The sequence below is a fragment of the Mesoplodon densirostris genome, chromosome 10 (assembly GCF_025265405.1).
Source record: "Mesoplodon densirostris isolate mMesDen1 chromosome 10, mMesDen1 primary haplotype, whole genome shotgun sequence".
Classification (NCBI taxonomy): Eukaryota; Metazoa; Chordata; class Mammalia; order Artiodactyla; family Ziphiidae; genus Mesoplodon; species Mesoplodon densirostris.
This window is the reverse complement of record NC_082670.1, coordinates 75608752-75629660: the sequence shown is the minus strand read 5'-3', so window position 1 is coordinate 75629660 and position 20909 is coordinate 75608752. Positions and strand designations below refer to the sequence as shown.

At 44.2% G+C, this 20909-nt stretch overlaps 1 protein-coding gene across 1 annotated transcript in view; it reads right to left on the bottom strand.

Annotated features, from left to right (window-relative positions):
• The window catches only part of CACNA2D3 (calcium voltage-gated channel auxiliary subunit alpha2delta 3), a 794881-nt gene that overhangs the window by 375308 nt on the left and 398664 nt on the right, over positions 1-20909 (bottom strand). Inside the window, exon 10 of the mRNA XM_060109938.1 lies at positions 7550-7639. Within this exon, the coding sequence (XP_059965921.1) occupies positions 7550-7639 (90 nt within the window). The remainder of the gene's footprint in view (positions 1-7549; positions 7640-20909) is intronic.

The window sequence follows — 20909 nt, the reverse complement described above, 5'->3', positions numbered from 1 at the left end:
TAGCTTGGGCGACCAGGCTGTGTTTGTCAGAGACTCCTGTCCTTCCCCTGAATCTGGTGAAAAATCCCCTTAATGAATGTTATTAATGCTACAATTCAAAGCAATGTCCTTTAAAAACCCTACAATTATATGACATTGGGGATACACAAAATGACTTTAACCTTCAGTAGTGAAAACTCCCACCACTACAATCTGTGAAGTTTATTCATTTATTCTAAAATTATTTCCTAAGTGCCCACACAGCACTGAGGATGAAACACAAAAATCTCTTCGCTTGTGTAGTTTGTATTCTATTTGATGAGATACCAAAGTAAGTAAGCAAATTATGTTGTAAGTAAATTATGTTGTATGTTGTATAATGGTGATGCTAAGTTAAAAAAAAAAAGCAAGAAAGGGTATAGAAAATGCAGAGGGCCAACTTTAGGAAAAATAGTAGGGGAAGATCTCAGTGAGAAGGTGACATTTGAGTAATACCTGAAGGAGGTGAGCATCTGGGGTAAGGGCCTTTCAGAGAGAGCAAAGAGCATGTACAAAGGCATGGAGTGACAACGTACAGGCATGTTCAATCTGCTGACCGTGATACAGGGGAAGGATGGAGGCAGCCCTTGGACTTGCTGCTGGCTCCTGATGAACCAGAGCTAAAAAAGCACTCACAGTGAAGAGTAATGCCCAGTCTCCATGAACTTAGAATACTAATGAAGAGTCTGAAGTTGCAGTAACTTGAAAGAAGATTGGATGAATGGATGGATGGATGGATGGATGGATGGAATGAATTGCCTCATGGCTGTATTAGGACAAAGCAAAACCAACTCAAGACATGCATGGAATACCAAAGTATAGCAGAAAAGACTCAAACCCATCTCAGCACCACAAATTGGTGCCTAGGAAAAGGTCTCTTTTTAGAATATCCTTTTCTCCATTTATAAGATGGCAATAACATGCTTATATGGTTGTTACAACACAGGTTATACGTTCATTATATGCTGGGCTACAAGTATTAACCTACTTAATCTTTACTACCCTCTGAGATAAGTACTATGATTATCCCCATTTTACAGGTGAGGAACAGAGGCACAGAGAGATTAGCTAACTTGCCCAAGATCACACAGCTAATATCTGTCATAGCTGAGATGTGAACCCACGCAGTCCGGCTCCAGAATCTACTCCCAGATTTGGTACATTCTACTTATGGCGTCCCAATGATGAGATGACATTCCTCAATCCAATGGCTCCACAAATGTTCATTTCCTTCTCCTGCTCTTCCTCCCTTTATCCTTTCCAGTGTTCCAGGGTGGCATGGCAGTCACCAAGGCCACGACCCTGAGAGTGAGTGAGTGCTCCTTAAATTCTGTGCCCTTGGAATGTGCCTCACTTTAGTCTTGGCCCTGACAGCCATTCCTGCAACTCAGACTGGACAGATGCCCTTAAATTAATGAGCAGACAGGGCCCATGATACAGTATCAGTAGGTAGAAATACATGAGAACTAAGGCCATCAGACCACAAAGCTTTCCACGTAACTCCTATTGTACTGTCTATATTGACATAACTTACTATTCTAGAAAACTCTTGCTCAGGAAGATGAAAACTGCAAATAACTTTATTGCTTATTCCAGGAACTTCCTGAAAGACCCATCAACTCTTCAACAGAAAGCATCAAAGGACAATTTATACCCTAAAACTCTTTGAAATCCTGACCTCAAAATCTTCCCCTTGCTGCATCCACCAATCCTAAACTATAATTTAGGATTCGTACCCCGTCTCAACGAAGCCTCTTTCCTCTCCTCCACTTTGAAGACCCACCTCAACTAGACTTTCATAATCTCAATAAATGACTTTGTCCTTTCCTCTCTGAGATGCTACTAAGATTCTACCAACATAGTGCAATAAGAAAGAACAGCTTTGCAGCCTTGTCTTAACAACAGGTCGTTCTGGAGGTGTTGTGGAGAGCCTGCAATACAACACAGCCTTCACGGCATTGGATAAACCCAGTGACGTGCCACTGAATACAAGTGATGTATGCATTTGGTCACAGAGGCTGCAGAAGGGAAAAAGTCAGGACACCCCGGGACTGTTGTTCATATAACTCATTTGAAAACATCCTGGAAAGACTCTCCCAAACAAAAGGCAAGAAAGAGAGGGAAATAAAGATATCTGAATACTGCAGACTGGAAGAAGGGGCTGCCCAGAGCTATATACTCAAAACCATTACTTTCCTCTGTGGCTGAGTCCCTGGTTTTCTCTGCAGCAATCTGCAGTTGGAAAATTTTGAAGAATGCAATTAAATTCAAATGCTTTGATGAGTAATATCTCTTCTCTTCATATTTGTCTAGAACTTATTTTTATTGAATAGCGAGAGCGATGGAAGTGTTTTCCATAATAATAACAATGACAAGGGCCTGATGATGAACTACAATTAGCTCAGTGATTCATCAGTTAGCAGTGAAAATTTCAATGCATCCTGACATTTAGAGCATTTGGTTGTGATTAACAGTCTTTGAAATGTCACCAAATTTTATTTAATTGGGTAAGAAAAATTTTTAAAAGGTAATCACTGCAAAGATTGTATTCATCGCCAAAAAATATAATTGCAGTTGTCACATGACAAGGTAGATGCTAACTACTGTAGCAAACCGGCTCTGTGTTCTTAGGGAATCTAATGAATGCAGCAGAGATCAATAGCTAGAAGGGTCTTAGAAGTTTATTTGAATGCGCCTTTCAAAGCCTTTAAGTCATCTGAGCAAATACTGAAACTGAAATGCAGGTAATTGCAAAACAGAATTAACTTCATTTAGTTATAGTAACCTCTGAACCATTCTAAGCTCTAACCATAATTGTCATTTCAAATTGTGTGTGTGTAAGAGAAAGAGAGAGAGAGAGAATGTGTATTTGTGTGTTCAAGAAATAGCTTTTTATTTCATACTGACTTGCAAAGGCAGGCATAATACACAGGAAGTAAATTATATCACTAAAGGTCATATTGATGAAGTGGAAAATAGCTAAAGCTTCATTTTCATGGGAGATTAACCATCTCTGTTTTTCAAAGTGCTCGGCTATTTAAAAGCCCAATGGCAAGGGATGGGATGGAAATGTTTCTCTCTCTGGGATAAATGTACACTCAAAAGAATATGGTGCCAACTGTCAACGAATCTCAAGCAGGGACATTTTGTAACATTTTTGTTCCTTCCATTTCTCGCTTTCTGGAATTTACACTCGACCCCTCAGACTTTCTGACTGGCCAGATCCCAGAGGAGTTTTACAGGTGAAGACAGAGCAAGCAGGTGTGTGGAAGGTATCCCTGGTTCAAAAATACTTCTCTCACCAGGTTTCAAGGGAAAAAATCCACCATGTGTTGGAGATTTCTCTGGCTATCAGAGGTGTTGGGAGTGCAATACACCCTCTTAAAGGATAAAAAGATATTATTATGCCTGAAGGTGTGCTTGGTAAGCTGTGACTTCTACAAGATTCTATCCTGAGGTTGTAATATGATGTAAAGAGTTCCTGGGTCAATAAGTTTGAGTGCTGGTACAAACACACTTTAAAAGGTCTGATCACTGTGGGACTTCTAAGGCCTCTAGTAGCACAAGTGTATTGTGAGTCTCCAAAAGGAGGATGGCATCCTGCACCTTGACCACAACATCTACGTCGGAGCCTTGCGGCAGACCACCATTCCACTGGGTGTGCAGTGGGATCACTGACTTAGGAGTGTCTTTTTTTTTTAATTTAATTTTATTTATTTTTTTATACAGGTTCTTATTAGCTATCCATTTTATACATATTAGTGTATATATGTCAATCCCAATCTCCCAATTCAGCACACCAACCCCTCCCCACCACTTTCCCCCCTTGGTGTCCATACGTTTGTTCTCTACATCTGTGTCTCTATTTCTGCCCTGCAAACCGGTTCATCTGTACCATTTTTCTAGGTTCCACATATACGCATTAATATACGATATTTGTTTTTGTCTTTCTGACTTACTTCACTCTGTTTGACAGTCTCTAGATCCATCCATGTCTCTACAAATGACCCGATTTCATTCCTTTTAATGGCTGAGTAATATTCCATGTATATATGTACCACATCTTCTTTATTTAGGAGTGTCTTAAAACAAAATGATAAGTGAAAGGGATAGGGAGAGAAAAGGTGTCAGGGCAAGGAAAAGAAGAAAGGGTCAGATGAAGAGAAGCAGATATTCCTGAGGATTTGGGCAGGGAGTAGTACCAAAGCATCAAGAGTGGGAGCTGCTTCAAGAAACCACAGGCAACCTAGCAAAAGTTGAGGTTGCCTAGTGTCTCTGTGGTCACGGAGATGGCACTTCCCACCCAACCCAGCACTGCTGAAAGGGAGCAGGGCACCACTTCCTCATGCTGAATCCTCAGCCCCCATCCAGCAGGGCCAGCTTCATGGTATGCGATGTGCATAGCTGTACAGGGCCCCACACTTAGTTGAACACTCTGCTGTCACTCTCCTAAAATTCTTTTTAACTTTTGAACAAGGGCCTGCATTTTCAGTTTGCACTGGGCTTCACAAATTAAGTGGCCAGTTCTGGGTCTATTCCTATCCCCATTTTACAGATGAGGAAAATAAAGGTAAAACCGAGCAGAGTTTTTTTCAAGGTCACACAGCAAGCTCTGAGTCAGGCTTCTCAGCCCAGCCTGCCTGACTCCAGAAGCCACAAATTTAAACACAAGAAGCGTCTCCTAACTCTCCACTCCTTTACCACTTCTGCCAAAGAGCAGGAAAAACAGAAATCTGCAGGGCACATTTCCAAGCAAGGGACTCCCCAGCTCAGAGTAGCCACCCCCCTGCACTAGACACCAGGTTTTTGAAATAAAGAGAGCCAGTTTCCCAAATGTGGCAAGTCCTTTCAATATCACCCCCTAGAAAAAGCCTGCTGAGATGAAGAGCTCCGCATCTCCCAGCCCTGAGAAGGTGCCTAGCCAGGGTTCAAAGTAGAATTTAAAGATGTAACTTGGTCCTTTAATCTGGTCAGTTATGTTTATTAATTATTAACATGCTGTTAATAGGCATGTGCTGTCCCAAACACCGAGTTGTACATAAATGTTAATTATCTGTAGCCAACAGCACTTTGGAGCGAGGTGAGAAGGAAGGGCCTCCAATTTGTATGAAGGAAGCTGAAATGACACCCTCCCTCCTTATTTTTCTCTCCTCTGCATTTGTACATGATACTGGCTCAGGACTGAGACATAAATGGCCTTCTATGTGTGAGTAGATATTATTGGTAAAAGAGTAGAATCAGGGCCTACCTTTGGCTTGAGAGGCCATTGTAGCTGAGTGGGAAAAACTCAAGTTATGGAGTCAGGCATAACTGACCACCAAAACAAGGGCAGTGCTAGGTGAATGTCCACCTGGAAACTGACAGCAGGCCACCCACAGAGCTACCTGGAGGTGAGGCCTCTGAGCCTCCAGCTGGTCTCCCAGCTCCTGTGACACCTCAACATAGCTGTCACTTGTTTGCTTTTTTCCTGAAAACCACATTTCCCAGGCTCTCCAACAGTTTTGACAAGTTTCATCTTAAGGAGAACAAACACTGAAGGACACAAGGGAGAAGCCAAGGTATTTCTAAGTCATTTCTCCCTTTCTCTCTGCTTTGGGGGCCTGGGCATTTTCCAGCAATAGCAGCTTCTCCTCCAAGGCACTAGCTTCCACAGGACAGGCCCTTCTCCCCAGGATTCCAGCTTGTGCTGGGCAGCCCCCTCCATGGTTTTATTCCCATCTGGACAGCCACAATGAGGAGGCTCTGATGGCATCCCTCCATCCTGTTGTCCTTCCTGCCCTAGAGGGGAGCTACCTCCTGCTGGTGCTAATCCATGGATTGTTTTATTCTTCTTTCTCAGCTTTTCCATCCCCTGTGCAACCAACTTTCTGAGTACAACTTCTGCTGTTTGAAATACCTAGAGTGGTTTCTATTTTTCTGCTTCTTAACATCTTAACTGCTACCTCCCTCATCCAAAGCCACCATTATATGTCACTTAGATAATGTCCTTCCGGCTACTGTCCTTGTTTATCAATACAGCAGCCAGCGGATACTGTTAAAATCCAAGTTGGATTGTGTCATTCTCTGCTCAGACTCCAGTGACTTTCCATCCTATGCAGAGCAAGAGCCAAAGTCCTCACTAGTGTCTATTAGGTCCACATGATCCTGCTACCTCCGTGATCTCATTTCTTAGTACACTCTTTCTTCCCCACTTTGCTCTTGTCACACTGGTCTCCTTGCTGTATTGTAAATATGTCAAACACCCCTGCCTCAGGGCCTTTTCATTTACTGTTCCTCTTGTTGGAAATTTCTTCCTCAAGATATCCATATGGCTGCTCCTTCACTTCCTTCAGGTCTCTACTCCAACATCACATAATCAGAGAGCTCTTCCCTGACCTCACTGTGTAAAGAAGCAAGTCCTATCACACTGAAACAGTGGTGCTATTGTTCTCCTTAAGACTACTCACTTCATATGTCTCTTCCCATTAGAACTGGGGTCAGCAAACCTCTGTAAAGGGCGACATAGTAAATGTTTTAGGTTTTACAGGCCACATGGTACCTATTGAAACTAATCAACTCTGCCATTGTAGTGCAAGAACAGCCATAGTCTATACATAATCAGGTGGGCATGGCTGTGCTCCAATAAGACATTACTTACAAAAACAAGATGCAGGCTGATTTGTCTCCTGGGCCATAGGTTGCTGACCTTTTCACTAGGATGTTAGGTCCATTAAAGCAAACCCTTTGTCTATTCTGTTCACTGGTGTACTATTCCCAGTGTCTGACACTAAAAAGCATGCAATATATAGTAGTTAAATAAATGATCCAGAACCTGCATTAATATAGTCATTCCTTTTCCTACTGCCCTCCCAGACTAAAAAGATCACAAAAGTTGCATGTTGTTCTAGCCTAACACAATTGCATTCAAGGGGCAGAATAACCAACCCAAGCTTCCCCAACATATTTCACAGGATGTTAACAGGTGCTACTTGAAAAAAGGATTCTTTGTTCAAAGAAGTGGGAGAGACAGCAGGTGAAGCGGGATTCTTTTTCGCAGTACTTACTGAAGCCTTGAGCGTGCACTGCATACTGTGAATCTCCAGGGGGCTGGAGGGAGGGATAGGTAGAGCTTGTAGCACTCCCTAAACACACCATACAGAGAAGCCCTTCTCCCTCTGAACAGCGCCACAGGCAGGGACTGAGTGTGACACAGTAAGAAGTGAGTCTACTCCATGAAGAAACAGAGTTTCTCAGGTGAAAAGAAATCTGCATTAGATGGTGCTCTAGTGTTGAGACACTGGCAGCCCCGGAGTCAATGAGTGTGTCAGGTGAGTCCCCTGACCAGACTGCACCAGCAGGGGACGAGTATGGCTTCACCAGGTGGCCCTGGTTCCCCAGATCACTCATATGGCCAGCCTAACCTTCCCCCACTCTATGCCTGTGAATACTGCTCAGTGACAGCCAGGGCTAACAATAATGCTGGTCCACAACTTAAAAAAAAATACCATATATTCTCCTGGAGAAGAGAAAGGCAAATCAAAGAGGAGCTTACATCACTGAGAATGTTGAAGGCCTCATTCAGAGCTATATCCAGCATTCCGATTCCTTTGGCAAAAAGTTTGTCTAGATGCTCCCTGAAGTGCTGAAACAACAAAGCAAAAAAATCCATTAGCATCTGTCCTGTTATATGAAACACCAACTTTGAATGAACAAGCACATGCCAAGGCAAAACCAATGATTCTCAGACCCAAATGGTCGTAAATTGGCTTCTGCCTTTCAAATTCAAAACATAAGAACTTATTCAATATAAAATTTACCTTCCATGTGTATTTTTTTTAGCTTTGATTACATTTTAGGGGAAAAGAAGTTCAGATTTTGGTGAAAAGTATGTAATTTGTTGAAAATTCCTGCTTTTCTCTCCAGTTTCATCTCCCATGACTCTCCACTCTCCCACCCTCTATTTTCCCACTCTTGATGATTTTTTAAGACTCCATGCAGGCCCTCCCTCCACTGGGAACACACTCTCCATCCATTTTCTGCCCTCCCCTCCCCATCGTGATGGTCTCTCTTACCTACTTTTGGGGTCTCAGTTTGAACATCACCCCCTCCTGCCCTGGGAACCTCCCCAGAACACCCACCTGAGAGCTTGGAATGCTTCCTTGCAAGCCCAGGCTGGCACACTAGGCTCAGATCCACCATGCACTTAGCACTTCAGGTGTGTAATCACCTGATTAGATTCTCTCTGCACTTAAGACTGTGATGTTCCTAAGACATGGCATGTCTGGTTGTCTATTGTCCCCTACATCTACCACATTTCTGATACACAGAAGGTGCTCAATAGCCACCTCCAAAGAGCCAAAGACTAAGGCTAAAGACTGGATCACAACACGAGAACTGTGACTATGGAAAGGAAATCCAGGCTACAAATAGGGCTTTGAGGAACAGGCAGATGGGAAGAAGCCTCTTCAGGAGCAGCCCCAGGCCCTCCTGCTACGTCGGTTCCACAGAAGCCCAGCATTAGCAGGAAAGTAAAGGGGACAAAGAAAGTGACTGTGAAACCCAAACATTTCTGCTTCCCAACAAAGAGGCAAGAGCAGGCCCAGGCACATGCCCAGGTACACAGGAATGTACATGATGGTCACTGGCCCAAAGCCTATGTCCACAGCAACACAGCATCTGGCATCACTTTCCAACTGACACATTCCAAAACCGTATCTTTTCTATTGAAATGAATTATTCTCTTTCCAAAGGCATCTATACCCTTGTCTGCTGGGAAAATGGCTGGAAAAGTCACTAGGAGGGAGAGGGGCAAGAGGGCTGGGTTAGTGGTAAAGGTTTGCCAGTGACTTCCTGGCCTAGGAATGGCTTCCTTTCTCCTACTGTGCCTGAGACCCAACAGTGCTCCACGTGTGCCATCAGCATCCACATGGTGACACCCACTCATAATGTGTCTGCCTGAGGACTCCAAAAGTGATCGAAGCATCATAGAGACTGATCCTAGGACATGACTGATGGTTCTAAGATGCTGTTCTGCCTGGGGTTTCTGGTCATCAGGATGGACTGCAGGTTTGCTGGCAAACTGGACTGGAAAGCTTGAGTGGGATCCTTATGATGATCAGCTTTATTTTTTTTTTAATAAATTTATTTTATTTATTTATTATTTTTGGCTGTGTTGGGTCTTCGTTGCTGCACATGGGCTTTCTCTAGTTGTGGCGAGTGGGGGCTACTCTTTGTTACGGTGCACGGGCTTCTCATTGCAGTGGCTTCTCTTGTTGCAGAGCCTAGGATCTAGGAGCGCGGGCTTCACTAGTTGTGGCACGTGGGCTCTAGAGTGCAGGCTCGGTAGTTGTGGCACACGGGCTTAGTTGCTCTGTGACATGTGGGATCTTCCCGGACCAGGGCTCGAACCCATGTCCCCTGCATTGGCAGGCAGATTCTTAACCACTGTGCCACCAGGGAAGCCCTGGTGATCAGCTTTAATGACACCTAAGCCTAACATGAATCAAGGCTGGATGTGAAGTTGGCAAATCACCCTGGGGATACTCATACCACCCACAAGACCTCTTCCCTGGTCCAACCCTTCCAGCAACCATGCTCTCATGCTTACCAGAGCAGCCCCGGTTCTGGAAGCCTGCTCTGTGTTAGGTTCCTAACAAACACCAGTCAACTGGGTCCTCACAACTACCCTGTGAAGTTCCATCATCTTACTCTGCAGATGCTAAGACTGAGATCCAGTACAGTGCCTAAATTCATATACCTCCAAGCTGCCTGGCCCAGGTTCTACCCAGGTTGGCTTCAGCTGCTCTAATGCCCTCCTTCTTTCTACTACACACCTGCTGCTCTTTTTTTTGGTGGGGGGTGGGGGGGATAGCCTGCCTGCCAGGCACTGGCTATGAGCTTGACATACAATGGGCCAGTTTGTCTCCAGTATAGTTGCTCTTAATCCCTGCACTTGGGCTGCAGCTGAGTCTACAGGTGATTATCAAGTGGCATGCTGAGGACCAGGGACCCAGGCAAACCACATATCCAGGCACCAAATTTCCTGCTTCTATGTTCTTCTTGCTCGATGCCTAAAGCCCAGCAGGACGCTGAGCTCATGGCATGTTCTCCATGAGCACTCGGTGGACAAACCTAGGAAGTTGACTGAATCTGAGGAAGCACACGCATCCCGCTGCAGGTGGGCAAGAGGGGATCAGAGCAAATCAGTCTACCTTCTCCAAGAACCTCCACCCTTGAAAACCTGACTTGTGGGTGAGTGGTGACCACCAAGAGGACTTAGGCTTGGCGAGGACCACCTCAGGGTGGCCCCAACACACCCTACAGGATACAGAGCAGGATGACAGGCCCATCAGAGAGTCTGGTCTTTAACCGGCCCCAGATTCACATCCCAGTGACTGGACCCTGCCTTGACGAGTTTGTTCTATTCATTTGATGTCATTTCTGTCAACTGCATTTAATTGTGCTCAATCACACAAGTTTACACAGTTTTTTTTAATAACACACCAATTTTTCTTTTACTCCATGTGTAGCTGCATGTCATGTGCAGAATGTTGCTTCAGGCAATGGTTGCTTTTATTGTTGGACATTTAGAGTAAAATGCAATAACATGTCATGGAATTCCCCTCAATTTGCTATTATAACAAGGTCAATTGTGATTTTGTTTCTCCCTGGTAGAAACTGTGTTCATATATGAGACAGAGAAAATATTTCCTCAAGTTAGAGGTTTCCAAATGATGTCACAGATGAAAGTTTCTCTCTTTATTTCTTCCTCCCTGTCCTCTCCCTCACAACCAAACTCCCTTTCCTCCTAGTCCACAAACTAAACCAACTCAACTTCATCAACCCGGTCTTCCACGCTCTGCATTTAACCGTCAGCCCAACTCTCCTCCAAAGTGGGGACAGGGGGTCTTGCCTTCCAGGGAACCATCTCCTGCAATATGACCTCCACTAAGAGCTGCTCCATCCATTATGGTAGGCATGAGCTACGTGTAGCTATTTACATTAAATTTAATTAAAATTACCTAAAATTAAAAACTCAGTTCCTTGATCACACAAGCCACATTTCAAATGCTCAAGAGCCCCATATGGTTGGTGGTCACTGCACTGGACTGTGAAGATTAAAGAATATCTCCATCATCGCATAAAGTTCTATTGGATAATACTGACCTGGAGACACAAGGGCTAGTCTGGTCCTTCCTCTTGACTAATGGTGAGTCAGAGGAAATTCTAAGGCCAGTGGCTATGTGTGATTTTGCCTGTCCAGCATCCTTTCCCCTTCTTCTGATTTTCCTTCTTCCCCGCCACCCCATAATTTATATAAATTGGATGAGGCTAATATCTCTCTCTCTCCTTCCCAGATCAAGGGGTGGGCCCTTTGATCAGCCCTGTTCAGCCTGTGAATTCCATCCCAGAGGCCACAGTTGGGCTTCTACTGGAACGTGAGGAAGAAGACTCTCTCTCCATTGAGATTACTGAGAGGTCAGGGAGGCAGGCTGGTCCTGCCAGCAGCCACTGCACAGGAAGAGCTCATCTGAATAAAGGTAACAGCCAAGGAGAACAGAGCCCACAATGGAAGGGGGCGAGAGAGAGTCACAACAGCATGGCTTGAGCCCCTAGATCCAGCCATGCTTAGTTTTCTCAGGTAAGCGAGTCAATAAATTTGCTTCTTTGCCTGACCAGATTTAGCTGTATTCAGGCCACTCAATCCAAAGGACCTTGATGACCAAGCCCATCACAATAACCCTGGCTGAGACAATACCTCCCCAAAGACCCCCTTGCATTACAATGATCCTTCTCATCTCATCTATGCCCCCCTCCTCCCCTTCTTAATCACTGTCATTGCATTACCTGGTTTGCACATTGTCTTGAGTGCCCATGCCAGACAAAGACAGGCACTTCCTACACAACACACTCGTGGGGCACATGGATGGAACAGCCATGGCTTTTGCTCCCCATGGCCTGGAGTAACTTGCTAAAGATGAACTCTAATTGTGTGCACTCCAAGGGCAGTGTCTGAAAGGGAATGAAGGGGCCTGGCTGACTGCCCTGCAGCCTTCTTATCAATACAGATTTCTTTTCCTATTCTCAGGTGTGGCTACTTACTGTAAGGTCAAAAATGTTTATATTTAATGCAATCATATTATACTTGTATGTTAGCAACTGGTATATAGACCCCATGGGCTTCGCAAGAATAAAACTGAACTGGGATTCAAGAGACTGAGTCCTAGTTCTGGCTAGTCCACTTATCGGCTATGACACCCCGAGGCAAGTAGCTTTGGCATTCAGGCCTCAGTTTTGCTCCCTATGAAATGGGGATGGGAAAGCTTCTGCGTATTGGGTAGAAAAGTGAGAGCATCAGTGCCTTAGAAGCAGCAAGCAGGAGCCAGATGTCTTGAATTCCAACTCCCACTCTGCCACTCACCCCCTCTATAAGCCTCAGTAAAGATACTTCCTTCGTCTATGCCTTCTTTTCCCTCTTAATGCAAGAGGTATCAAGCTGACCTCTCACTATTATTACAGGAAAAGTCATCCAAAAGAACTGCATTGACAGAAACATGTGAGACTACTTTAATTTCATATTTGTTAAAAGAAATATTTGAAAAAAATCCTGCAAAACTTTACACCTTAAACACCTATGTCAACTTCCTGGTTTACAACTTTACAGTCTAATCCACCTTGAAAAATGACTTATTTCACCCTTTAAGGGCCAGGTTTTATTAAATGGAGAGACGCGTGGTTGATTTTACTGACACCAAGGCCTCAGTGTCTTTCAGAGCAAGCTACCAAAGAACAGGAGGTTCAGAATTAGCCAAGCCAGGAAAACAGTCCTCAACAACTGTGTGCCAGAAGGTGGCCAGTTCCATTATTTTTCTAAATTAAAATAAACAATTTATTGGGAATGGTGACAGTTCCATTTTATTATTAAACTTCAATAAAGGAGGAGGCGGCTGGCTTTTTATCTTTGCTTTAGGCACTCATGTAGCATATGCTGCTGCTCAGAAGAAGGCCTCGCTTCCAAAGCAATTAGTGCAGCTTAAAGCCTGGGGAGATGAACCAGCATGAGCGCCACGGCTGCCTATGCCTGATGCCAGCAGGCACGGTGAGGCCGCTTATCTCTGTGAAACAGTCACAACATCCAGGCCAGTGGAGGGTCCTGGCGAAACAACCCTCTCCCTCCACCAGCATTTGATTTAGTTGAATCAATACTGATAACTCTCTCTGTGATAATAGCAATCATGTTTTTCCCTATGTAATTATAATGGAATGTTTGAGCCCTCCCAATTAAAAGCAGGGGATTAATATAAAAAGTGGCCATCGGGAGACAAAACAATTCCCCATCCACAGAGTCATTGAGAGCTAGTGGTCCTGGCTGCGGTTACTTGGGGGAAAGGCTAACAACCACCTATCAGTGATGCCCATCCTGGTCACTTGAGTTCAGCAGACCCAAATTTTGTGCCCATTACATCTGGACAAGGGTTGCTGCAGCCATGGGAAGGCTTGCAGAAATTGCCTCACCTAATTCCTCCAATGGCAGCCAGCACTGGCCGGATGATAACTGTGTGCTGGGCACTGGCTATTTTTCATCCATAAACTCACTTGATCCTCCTAAACACCCCTAAAAGGTACTATTAGGTTCCTATTTTACACGTAGGCAAATGGAGGCTTAGAATGGTGAAATACTTGCCCAGGATGGCAGAGCAAGTAAGAGGAAGGTGGGTTTCAAAGTGCAGAGCCCCATATCTAAACCCATATGCAATCGGCCCCTTCCAATACACAGGGTGCAGCTCTCGACATCCCTGACAAGATGCAGCATACAGAGCCCTAGGGATGTCATGCAGGGCTGGTTTCATGGGTACATGACGTATGCAGCCACACAGCGCCCCATGCTCAAAGGGCCCATGCTTGGTTTAATGCTACGCTGTCACTATCTTGAAATTCTTAATAATTTTACTGTTGAATCTATGTTTTTTGATGAGATCCAATGGAACAAGATTGTGCATGTGAGTGAAGGAGATATGGGAAGTGTGCAGGTCCCTGTTTCTTTCTGCCTGGGTCACACCTAGCATCTGTCAGTGCCCAGGGAGTGCAGAATTCTGATAGATAGCTAGAGAGCAGGTGTTCATCAAACATGCTTGGCTTTGTTAGGTTACTTTGTATTGTGGCCACCAGGTGACAAACTAAAATTAAGGAACTAGAGGTATGAGTGCTCTGTGGAAGCTCTCCAATCTTCAGCTCTATGAGTAACAGACATGGTGCCACTCGCCTTCTCCTAAAATAGGGATACTGCTCATGTCAATATAAAATCAGACTGAATAGAGGAGCAGTGTCCCGGTGATCATGTCTGTCTCATTCTGACGCCAAACTCCTCATGGAAATTTCCAAAAAAGCCTTCACACATTGCAATGGTCCCATCACCAACAAGCTCCAAACCCAAACTGCAGCAGGTTGTTTGTCAAGAGGCCCAGAGGATCTCCATTCCTGCCTTCTGACCTGACTGATACTAGGCCACGAGATGATTTCACATAAATATGGACTCTTCATCATGACGTAATTCCTCCTGACAACAAACCCTCCTTTACCCCCAACCCTGGGAGAATTCTCCCATGCTCCAGTGGAGTTTGAGAAATCCCTTGGCTTAATTTTACACCATCTTTTGGGCACATATGTCACAGACCTAGGGCATGAGTACTTAAGCTGAGGCTGATGTATATAAAGCACCCAATAAATACTGTGGTCATCAGTATTACCTTCTCTTCTGTCTTGGGTACACTCTTTCTTTTCTGTTAGGTCTCAAACCACCCCCTGGACCACCTATTTTCCAGAAACCCCTTTCTCTAACTCTTTCGGGACATATTGTGATTTTTCTTTCCTGGGGAAAGCTACCCTTTGTTTCTTATCTCCTCACTACGTGTGCTCCCCCTCTACGTGCTGCAGAGAGAAGCACTTGTACACATCTTGCGACACCACTACCTCAAAGTGAATTAGACTGTCATTAGATTCCGGTGGGGAAGGCAGACTGTGAGATTGTGTTTCTCAAACGTGAAAACACAATAGCCCAATAAAGCTGGTTTTAAAGAGGCAGGTCCAGATGTTTGCAATTTGGGGGAGAAAGTACAGACCTGATAGAACCGTGTCTGAGTCAGTCTCCGTTTCTCCTTAACGGTGTCTATTACAAATTGAAGTGTCTGGAGGTAGCAGCTGTTTAATACTAGCCCCAGATTAGAGACAAGATGGATCTCCTGGATGTGAACAATGAGTATTAATTCATACCAGGTAGTCAGTTGAGCTACAACCTCATTTCAATGGCAGAAGCACTAACTATCCCATGTAAAATGATGATGATGAGCACAGAATTGGCTATTCTCTGCAATCTGGAAATACCTGAAATGGAACCGGTGCCTCCACAGAAGCTTTGCACAGCAGGGCAAGGTGGGGTCCAGGAGGACTCCCTGCCTTGTCAGTTCATCATCCTCCTTGTGAGGCCTCTGAGGGAGCCAACTCTGAGAACCTTCCAGCGACTGAGGAAAGCCACAGTCCAAATGCTACTTGGACAGAAGCACTTGCTTTGTGTCTTGCCTGGCAAGATGCCATTGTGTGTGTGTAAACAGGCAGGCCTCACTCTTCACATCTTTCTGACATTTCTGAAGGTCCAAGTTCATAAACTTTATAAAAACCTTGATTTGATTCAAGTTTGCTTCTTGGAGGAAGGAGCTTTCATCAACTGTAGTATACGAGACCAGACAGAAGTCACAGCTTTAGTTCATTCCAAACACAATGCCAAGCTCTGGAAACTTCAGCTATGAAGAGACGTATATTTATAGTTGGCATCTCCATGAGAGAAAGGACTTCATTTCTCTTGCTCACATTATGGCCCCAACACCCTTATGGTGCCTAGCTAGCCCAAGGTAGACACTCAAATACTTGCTGAATCAATGGACAAACTAAAATATATAAAAAGCCTTATATGAATGCAAAAGTTAAATATGATTGGACCCAAGTTCAATTCTATGAATTTATTATAGGGAATTAATCAAGCAAATATGGAAATATTTATACACAGATGCTTATTACAGCATTATTTATAAAAGCAAAAAAAAGGAAAGCAAACTATATTTTCAAAAATAAGGAGGATGAAATGCTCTGTAGCCAGCTAAAATATTGTAGAAGAATATTTCAGGGACTAGAAGGGTTATCACAACTTGTTATTAATTTTAAAAGACATTTAAAGAAGTTACAATCTACCATTTTTTAAAGCACATATATCTGATATAACGGCCTTAAGGATAAACACAATGGTATTATAGTGGGTTCTTTTTGGTAAGATTATATGTGACTTTTTAAATTTCCTTCCTTTTGCCTATCAACATTCTTTATTATTTTGTATAATAAGAAATGTTAAAAATGAAAGCATCATTACACAGACAAAGCCTCAATGCTGTAGATGAGCCCCCTCTTCTTAGCATGTCCACATTTGTGGAAGAATTCCAAATTTGGGAATCAGCCGTGAAGCCACCTTTCAATTTGCAGAAATACCAGGTTGCTTCATACGACAGTCAGACATGCTATCAAGTGCCCATTGGGTGCTTGACTCTTGACCTGGAGCAGTAGGGACAGTGGAAAAGATGGTCCCTGCCTTCAAGGGAACCAGAAAAACCCACACAATGACACCTCAGAGGGGCAGGCCCTTGAAAGAAAGGAAGAGAGTGGATAGATGAGGCAGAGAGAGCCTGGCAGATAGGAGGAATTCTTGGAAAATAAAAGAACTAAAAACAGTTGGGTGAAATAAGCAGTCTTGGAGCCTTGTTTAGGAGGAGGCCAGGGACAGCATCTCCTCCTCTTCGGTGGAGCCACCTACCTACATCCTCCGGGCTGGGCGGATGGCAGGGCCAGTGCTGTCTCCTAGCCCAGCTCCCTAATTGATTCTGCCTGTGCTACAAATGCAACCGACTCGCTAATTAAGGCCGAGCTGATTGAAGCTTGTCCTCATCTGTGCTTATTTCTTCTTTCCACACGTTTGTTGACAGTGACACCGAACAGAGGGGGACCACCCACAAAAACCTTCAACTTCAGACAATGCAAATGTCTAAACAACAGCAGGCACTGCACTGCTTCAACTCCAGCTTGAAATCTCAGATTATGGGGCTGGTGTTTTTTAAAAGATCCCAATGGAAGCTCCTTCTGGGGTGGTAGTAAAGAAGAGATATACCTCCTCTAGTGGTCAGATAAACCTTCATATCACCACAAGTGAAGTAGAAACGAATTTAACACTGGTTCAAAAAAAAAAAAAGAACCCTAAAACTGAGTCTACCTACCTCAAAACTTTGTACAGTAATTCAGAACTCTTTTCTTATTATTATTATGTAGATGTTCTTTTGAAGCCATCTTATAAACAGGTAAAAAAAGAGGAAATATTTCTCAGAGCTAATAAATGAGACCAATTCCAGGGTTGGCTTCGCACAGGAACCCATGTTTAGAAGGGCCCAGGTTTAATGATCTGTGGCCACCACCCTGCAATTCTTAATTTTTGGACAAGTGGCCCCTCATTTTCATTTTACACTAGGCCTGCAAATTATTTAGCCAGTCCTGATGTCAGCTTGGCTTGGGGCAGACACACGGACAGGAACTTGGCATTGTATTAGAAGACTGTCTCCATTCACAGACTTTTGTCTCTACATAAATGTCTACTCATGTTCATCAATGCCTGGTTTTATTTCCCAGTGTCCTGAAAGGCTAAAACACAGCATTTTATCCTTAACTGGGAACTGTACATGGAGTCCTTCACAGCTATTAGTTTGATAAGCCAGCTATTAAAATTAGCTTGTGTCAAATATCAGGAAAAATGAAGAGTTTTAGAAGGCATCTCCTAACCATGAAAATATTTAATATTTTAACTCCAAAAATAACTCATACATTTAAATCAGGCTCCCAAGGCTTGGAATGGAAACAGTAATGAGAGATCAGAAGGTACATGCTCATGAAGCTTCCACATCCAAAAAAATCCAAGGAGAATCGCTAATTTCTGTGGGGTGACTGGAGCAAAAGTTTTGAGGTGCACTAGATCCCAATGATGTCTAATAGTAGGTTCATGGACGGACCACAACAGAAGTACCTGGAAACTTGTTAAAAAACATTCTGGGGCTCCAGGCTGACAGATTCTAATCCAGTAGATCTCCAATGAGCTTAGGAATCTACACATTGTTTAATATTGTCCTTGGGATTCTTAGACCCAGCTGCCAAGTTTTAATCATTCACCACCTGATGACCAGAATGGGAATTTCGAAATGATTTAAGTCAAAATGCTTTTAGCCAAATGTGACCAGTCTCATCCAACATGATATGTCCATGATGAAAATGTGAGTGAGTGGTCTTGGTCAGCTACTCTGGATCACACAAATCCAACTGTAAGACATTGGGTACATGATCTGGGCATCATCAAAAAATATAGATAGATAGATAGATAGATGGATAGATAAACATTTGATTATCAACAAAAATGAGTGAAGAAACCTCTGGGCAAGGAGGTCCAGTGCAGCATCCTGGGAGCAGAATGACAGGGAGGGCTCCAGACATTGGGTCAGAGCTGCACTCAGTGAATTGCCCCTTCTAAGACCTGCAGCTCCCATGCACGGCTCATTAGATGTACACGCGATGAAGCCATGGCATGGGAGGCTCGTACAGCTGGCAAGGAAGGAAAGCCAAAAACAAGTACAGCAGGAGGCTCCATTCATGAGGCAGCTCCCTCAGTGCCTCACAGCATACCCCATTATCTTGGGTACTCGGCAGTCTGTAGTTCCCAAAACCAAACCAGTCCTTGAGAAAAAGCCAGGCATGCAACTTTCTAACTACCCTAGTGGAATGATCATGAGATATCAGTTTCAACCAAGGCACACTGATTTGTGCTAGATGCTCCCCTCCAAGACCCAGCTAGCTGCTAAATGAGGTCAATCCAGCTCAACCCAGCAAGAGTTTGAGGCAAATACCCTAGAAAACTACTAGACATAAAGCAAATCTTTTAAGTATTACAGATAGAAGAACATCTTCTCTCTCTAAAGATAAGAAGAGGCAGCTACACAAGCGAAAATACTTTCTGCTTTGTGCACTGAACGTGTTTAATGGAGAGGAGACTGATCTTCAATTAGCAACAGGGCACAAACAATGTGCAAAGGGAGCAAGGCTACAGGAGCTTCCTTCTGTTGGTTTTTGGGTCTTCGACCCAAGTGTGCCATTGTACCTCACTCCCCCAGGGAGGGGACAGGCTGTATCAGACATTGCTTGAGAATGCAGAACTGGCAAGGTTCAGGTCAGACAACAGCTCCTTCCTGAGAAATGCCTTCCGCGCCAACCCCTGATCTGAAAGTGTTTCGCGCAACTAACTAGCCGCAAACTCGAGGGTTGCACACACTCTGTGCCAGTTGGCTTACACCACCAGGACCTTGGCAGGCAGAGCAGAGGGTCTGGGCCTGGCATCTGGGTGATCCTCCCCAGGCTCAGTGATGCAGCTGAGGCAGAGACCCTGGCAGCTCCCTACTGTCCCCAGGCTCTGCCCCTGTGGCCAGTGTGCTAATTAATCCTAGGATGGTCTGGCATCCAGGCCCAGACCTAAGGAATGAGCACAGAGTGAAGTCACGCGGCATTAAAACCTTCAGGGGGTTTCTCATAGCTCATCTTAACCATGTTTGGCAAAAGTAACAGGTTTAATCCCTCAGAAATAATTGAAGTTAGAGGGCAGACCTAAGGGCTGCTTTCCCACACTGCTGCGGTCATCTGCATATGAAAGTCCATTGTTCTGGTGACCAGGTTGCTTTTGGTTTTTTCTTATTAATTAGTTACTTTATTTGCTTTTAGGCTCCTGTACAGTTAATTTATACATTTAATAGTGATTAATTGAATCAGCTGTACAACCTATCGGGAGCATACAGGCTAATGTGTTACACCTGAGGTCGCCTCCCAATTAACAGGGACTGGCCATAACACCTAAGAGAAATGCTGAACTATCAGACCATTTTTTAACCTACAAAAATAGCAATTTAGGGCCTCCCTGGTGGCGCAGTGGTTAAGAGTCCGCCTGCCGATGCAGGGGATACGGGTTCGTGCCCCGGTCTGGGAGGATCCCATATGCCGCGGAGCGGCTGGGCCCGTGAGCCATGGCCGCTGGGCCTGCGCGTCCGGAGCCTGTGCTCCGCAACGGGAGAGGCCACAACAGTGAGAGGCCCGCATACCGCAAAAAAAGAAAAAAAAAAAAAAAAGCAATTTAATAAGGCTGCTAATAGTTTTTTATTTTGATCAAGTCACCCTAGATTCATTTCATCCAATATAAAATATGAGATTGCAGGGTGTGACTTCCTCTCCCAGAGTTAGTGATGATTCAATGAAAGGAGAGAGACGACAAGGCTTTGGAAAGTAAGGAGTCGCAACCGAGGTGTGAGGGAGGCATGACTGGGTTCCCATTACCCTGACATTCACAGTGTTCTAGAAGGTTACAGCAGAATAGCTAAGGTGGCTGCACCTGCCACTCAACAAGGCAGGATTTTACAATGTGCTGCAGGACCTCTTGCCATTTCTACTTTCTTTTCTGTCTTCCCATCAGTGACACCTGCCATAAAAATAACTTGGGTTTTAGTGTAAGACAGGGGTTTCTTGGACATTAGATGCTGGCCAAAAACCTAGACTATAGTCACGGACAGTACTGTTTTTATAAGTGCCTGAAGTGGTCTCTAGGGTAGCCCAGATGCTCTGGGTCAGTCACATTTTACTCAAAGATTGTTATATTTACTGATGGCCCAGGACATGTGTGCATCCAAGTGCTGAACTGTTTCTGTGCCACATTGCAAGGTACAATTCCCATGATCGTTAACTAAATATTTGTGAAATCATGGACAGCACATTCTAGCTTAATGGTTTGAGTGTTTCCA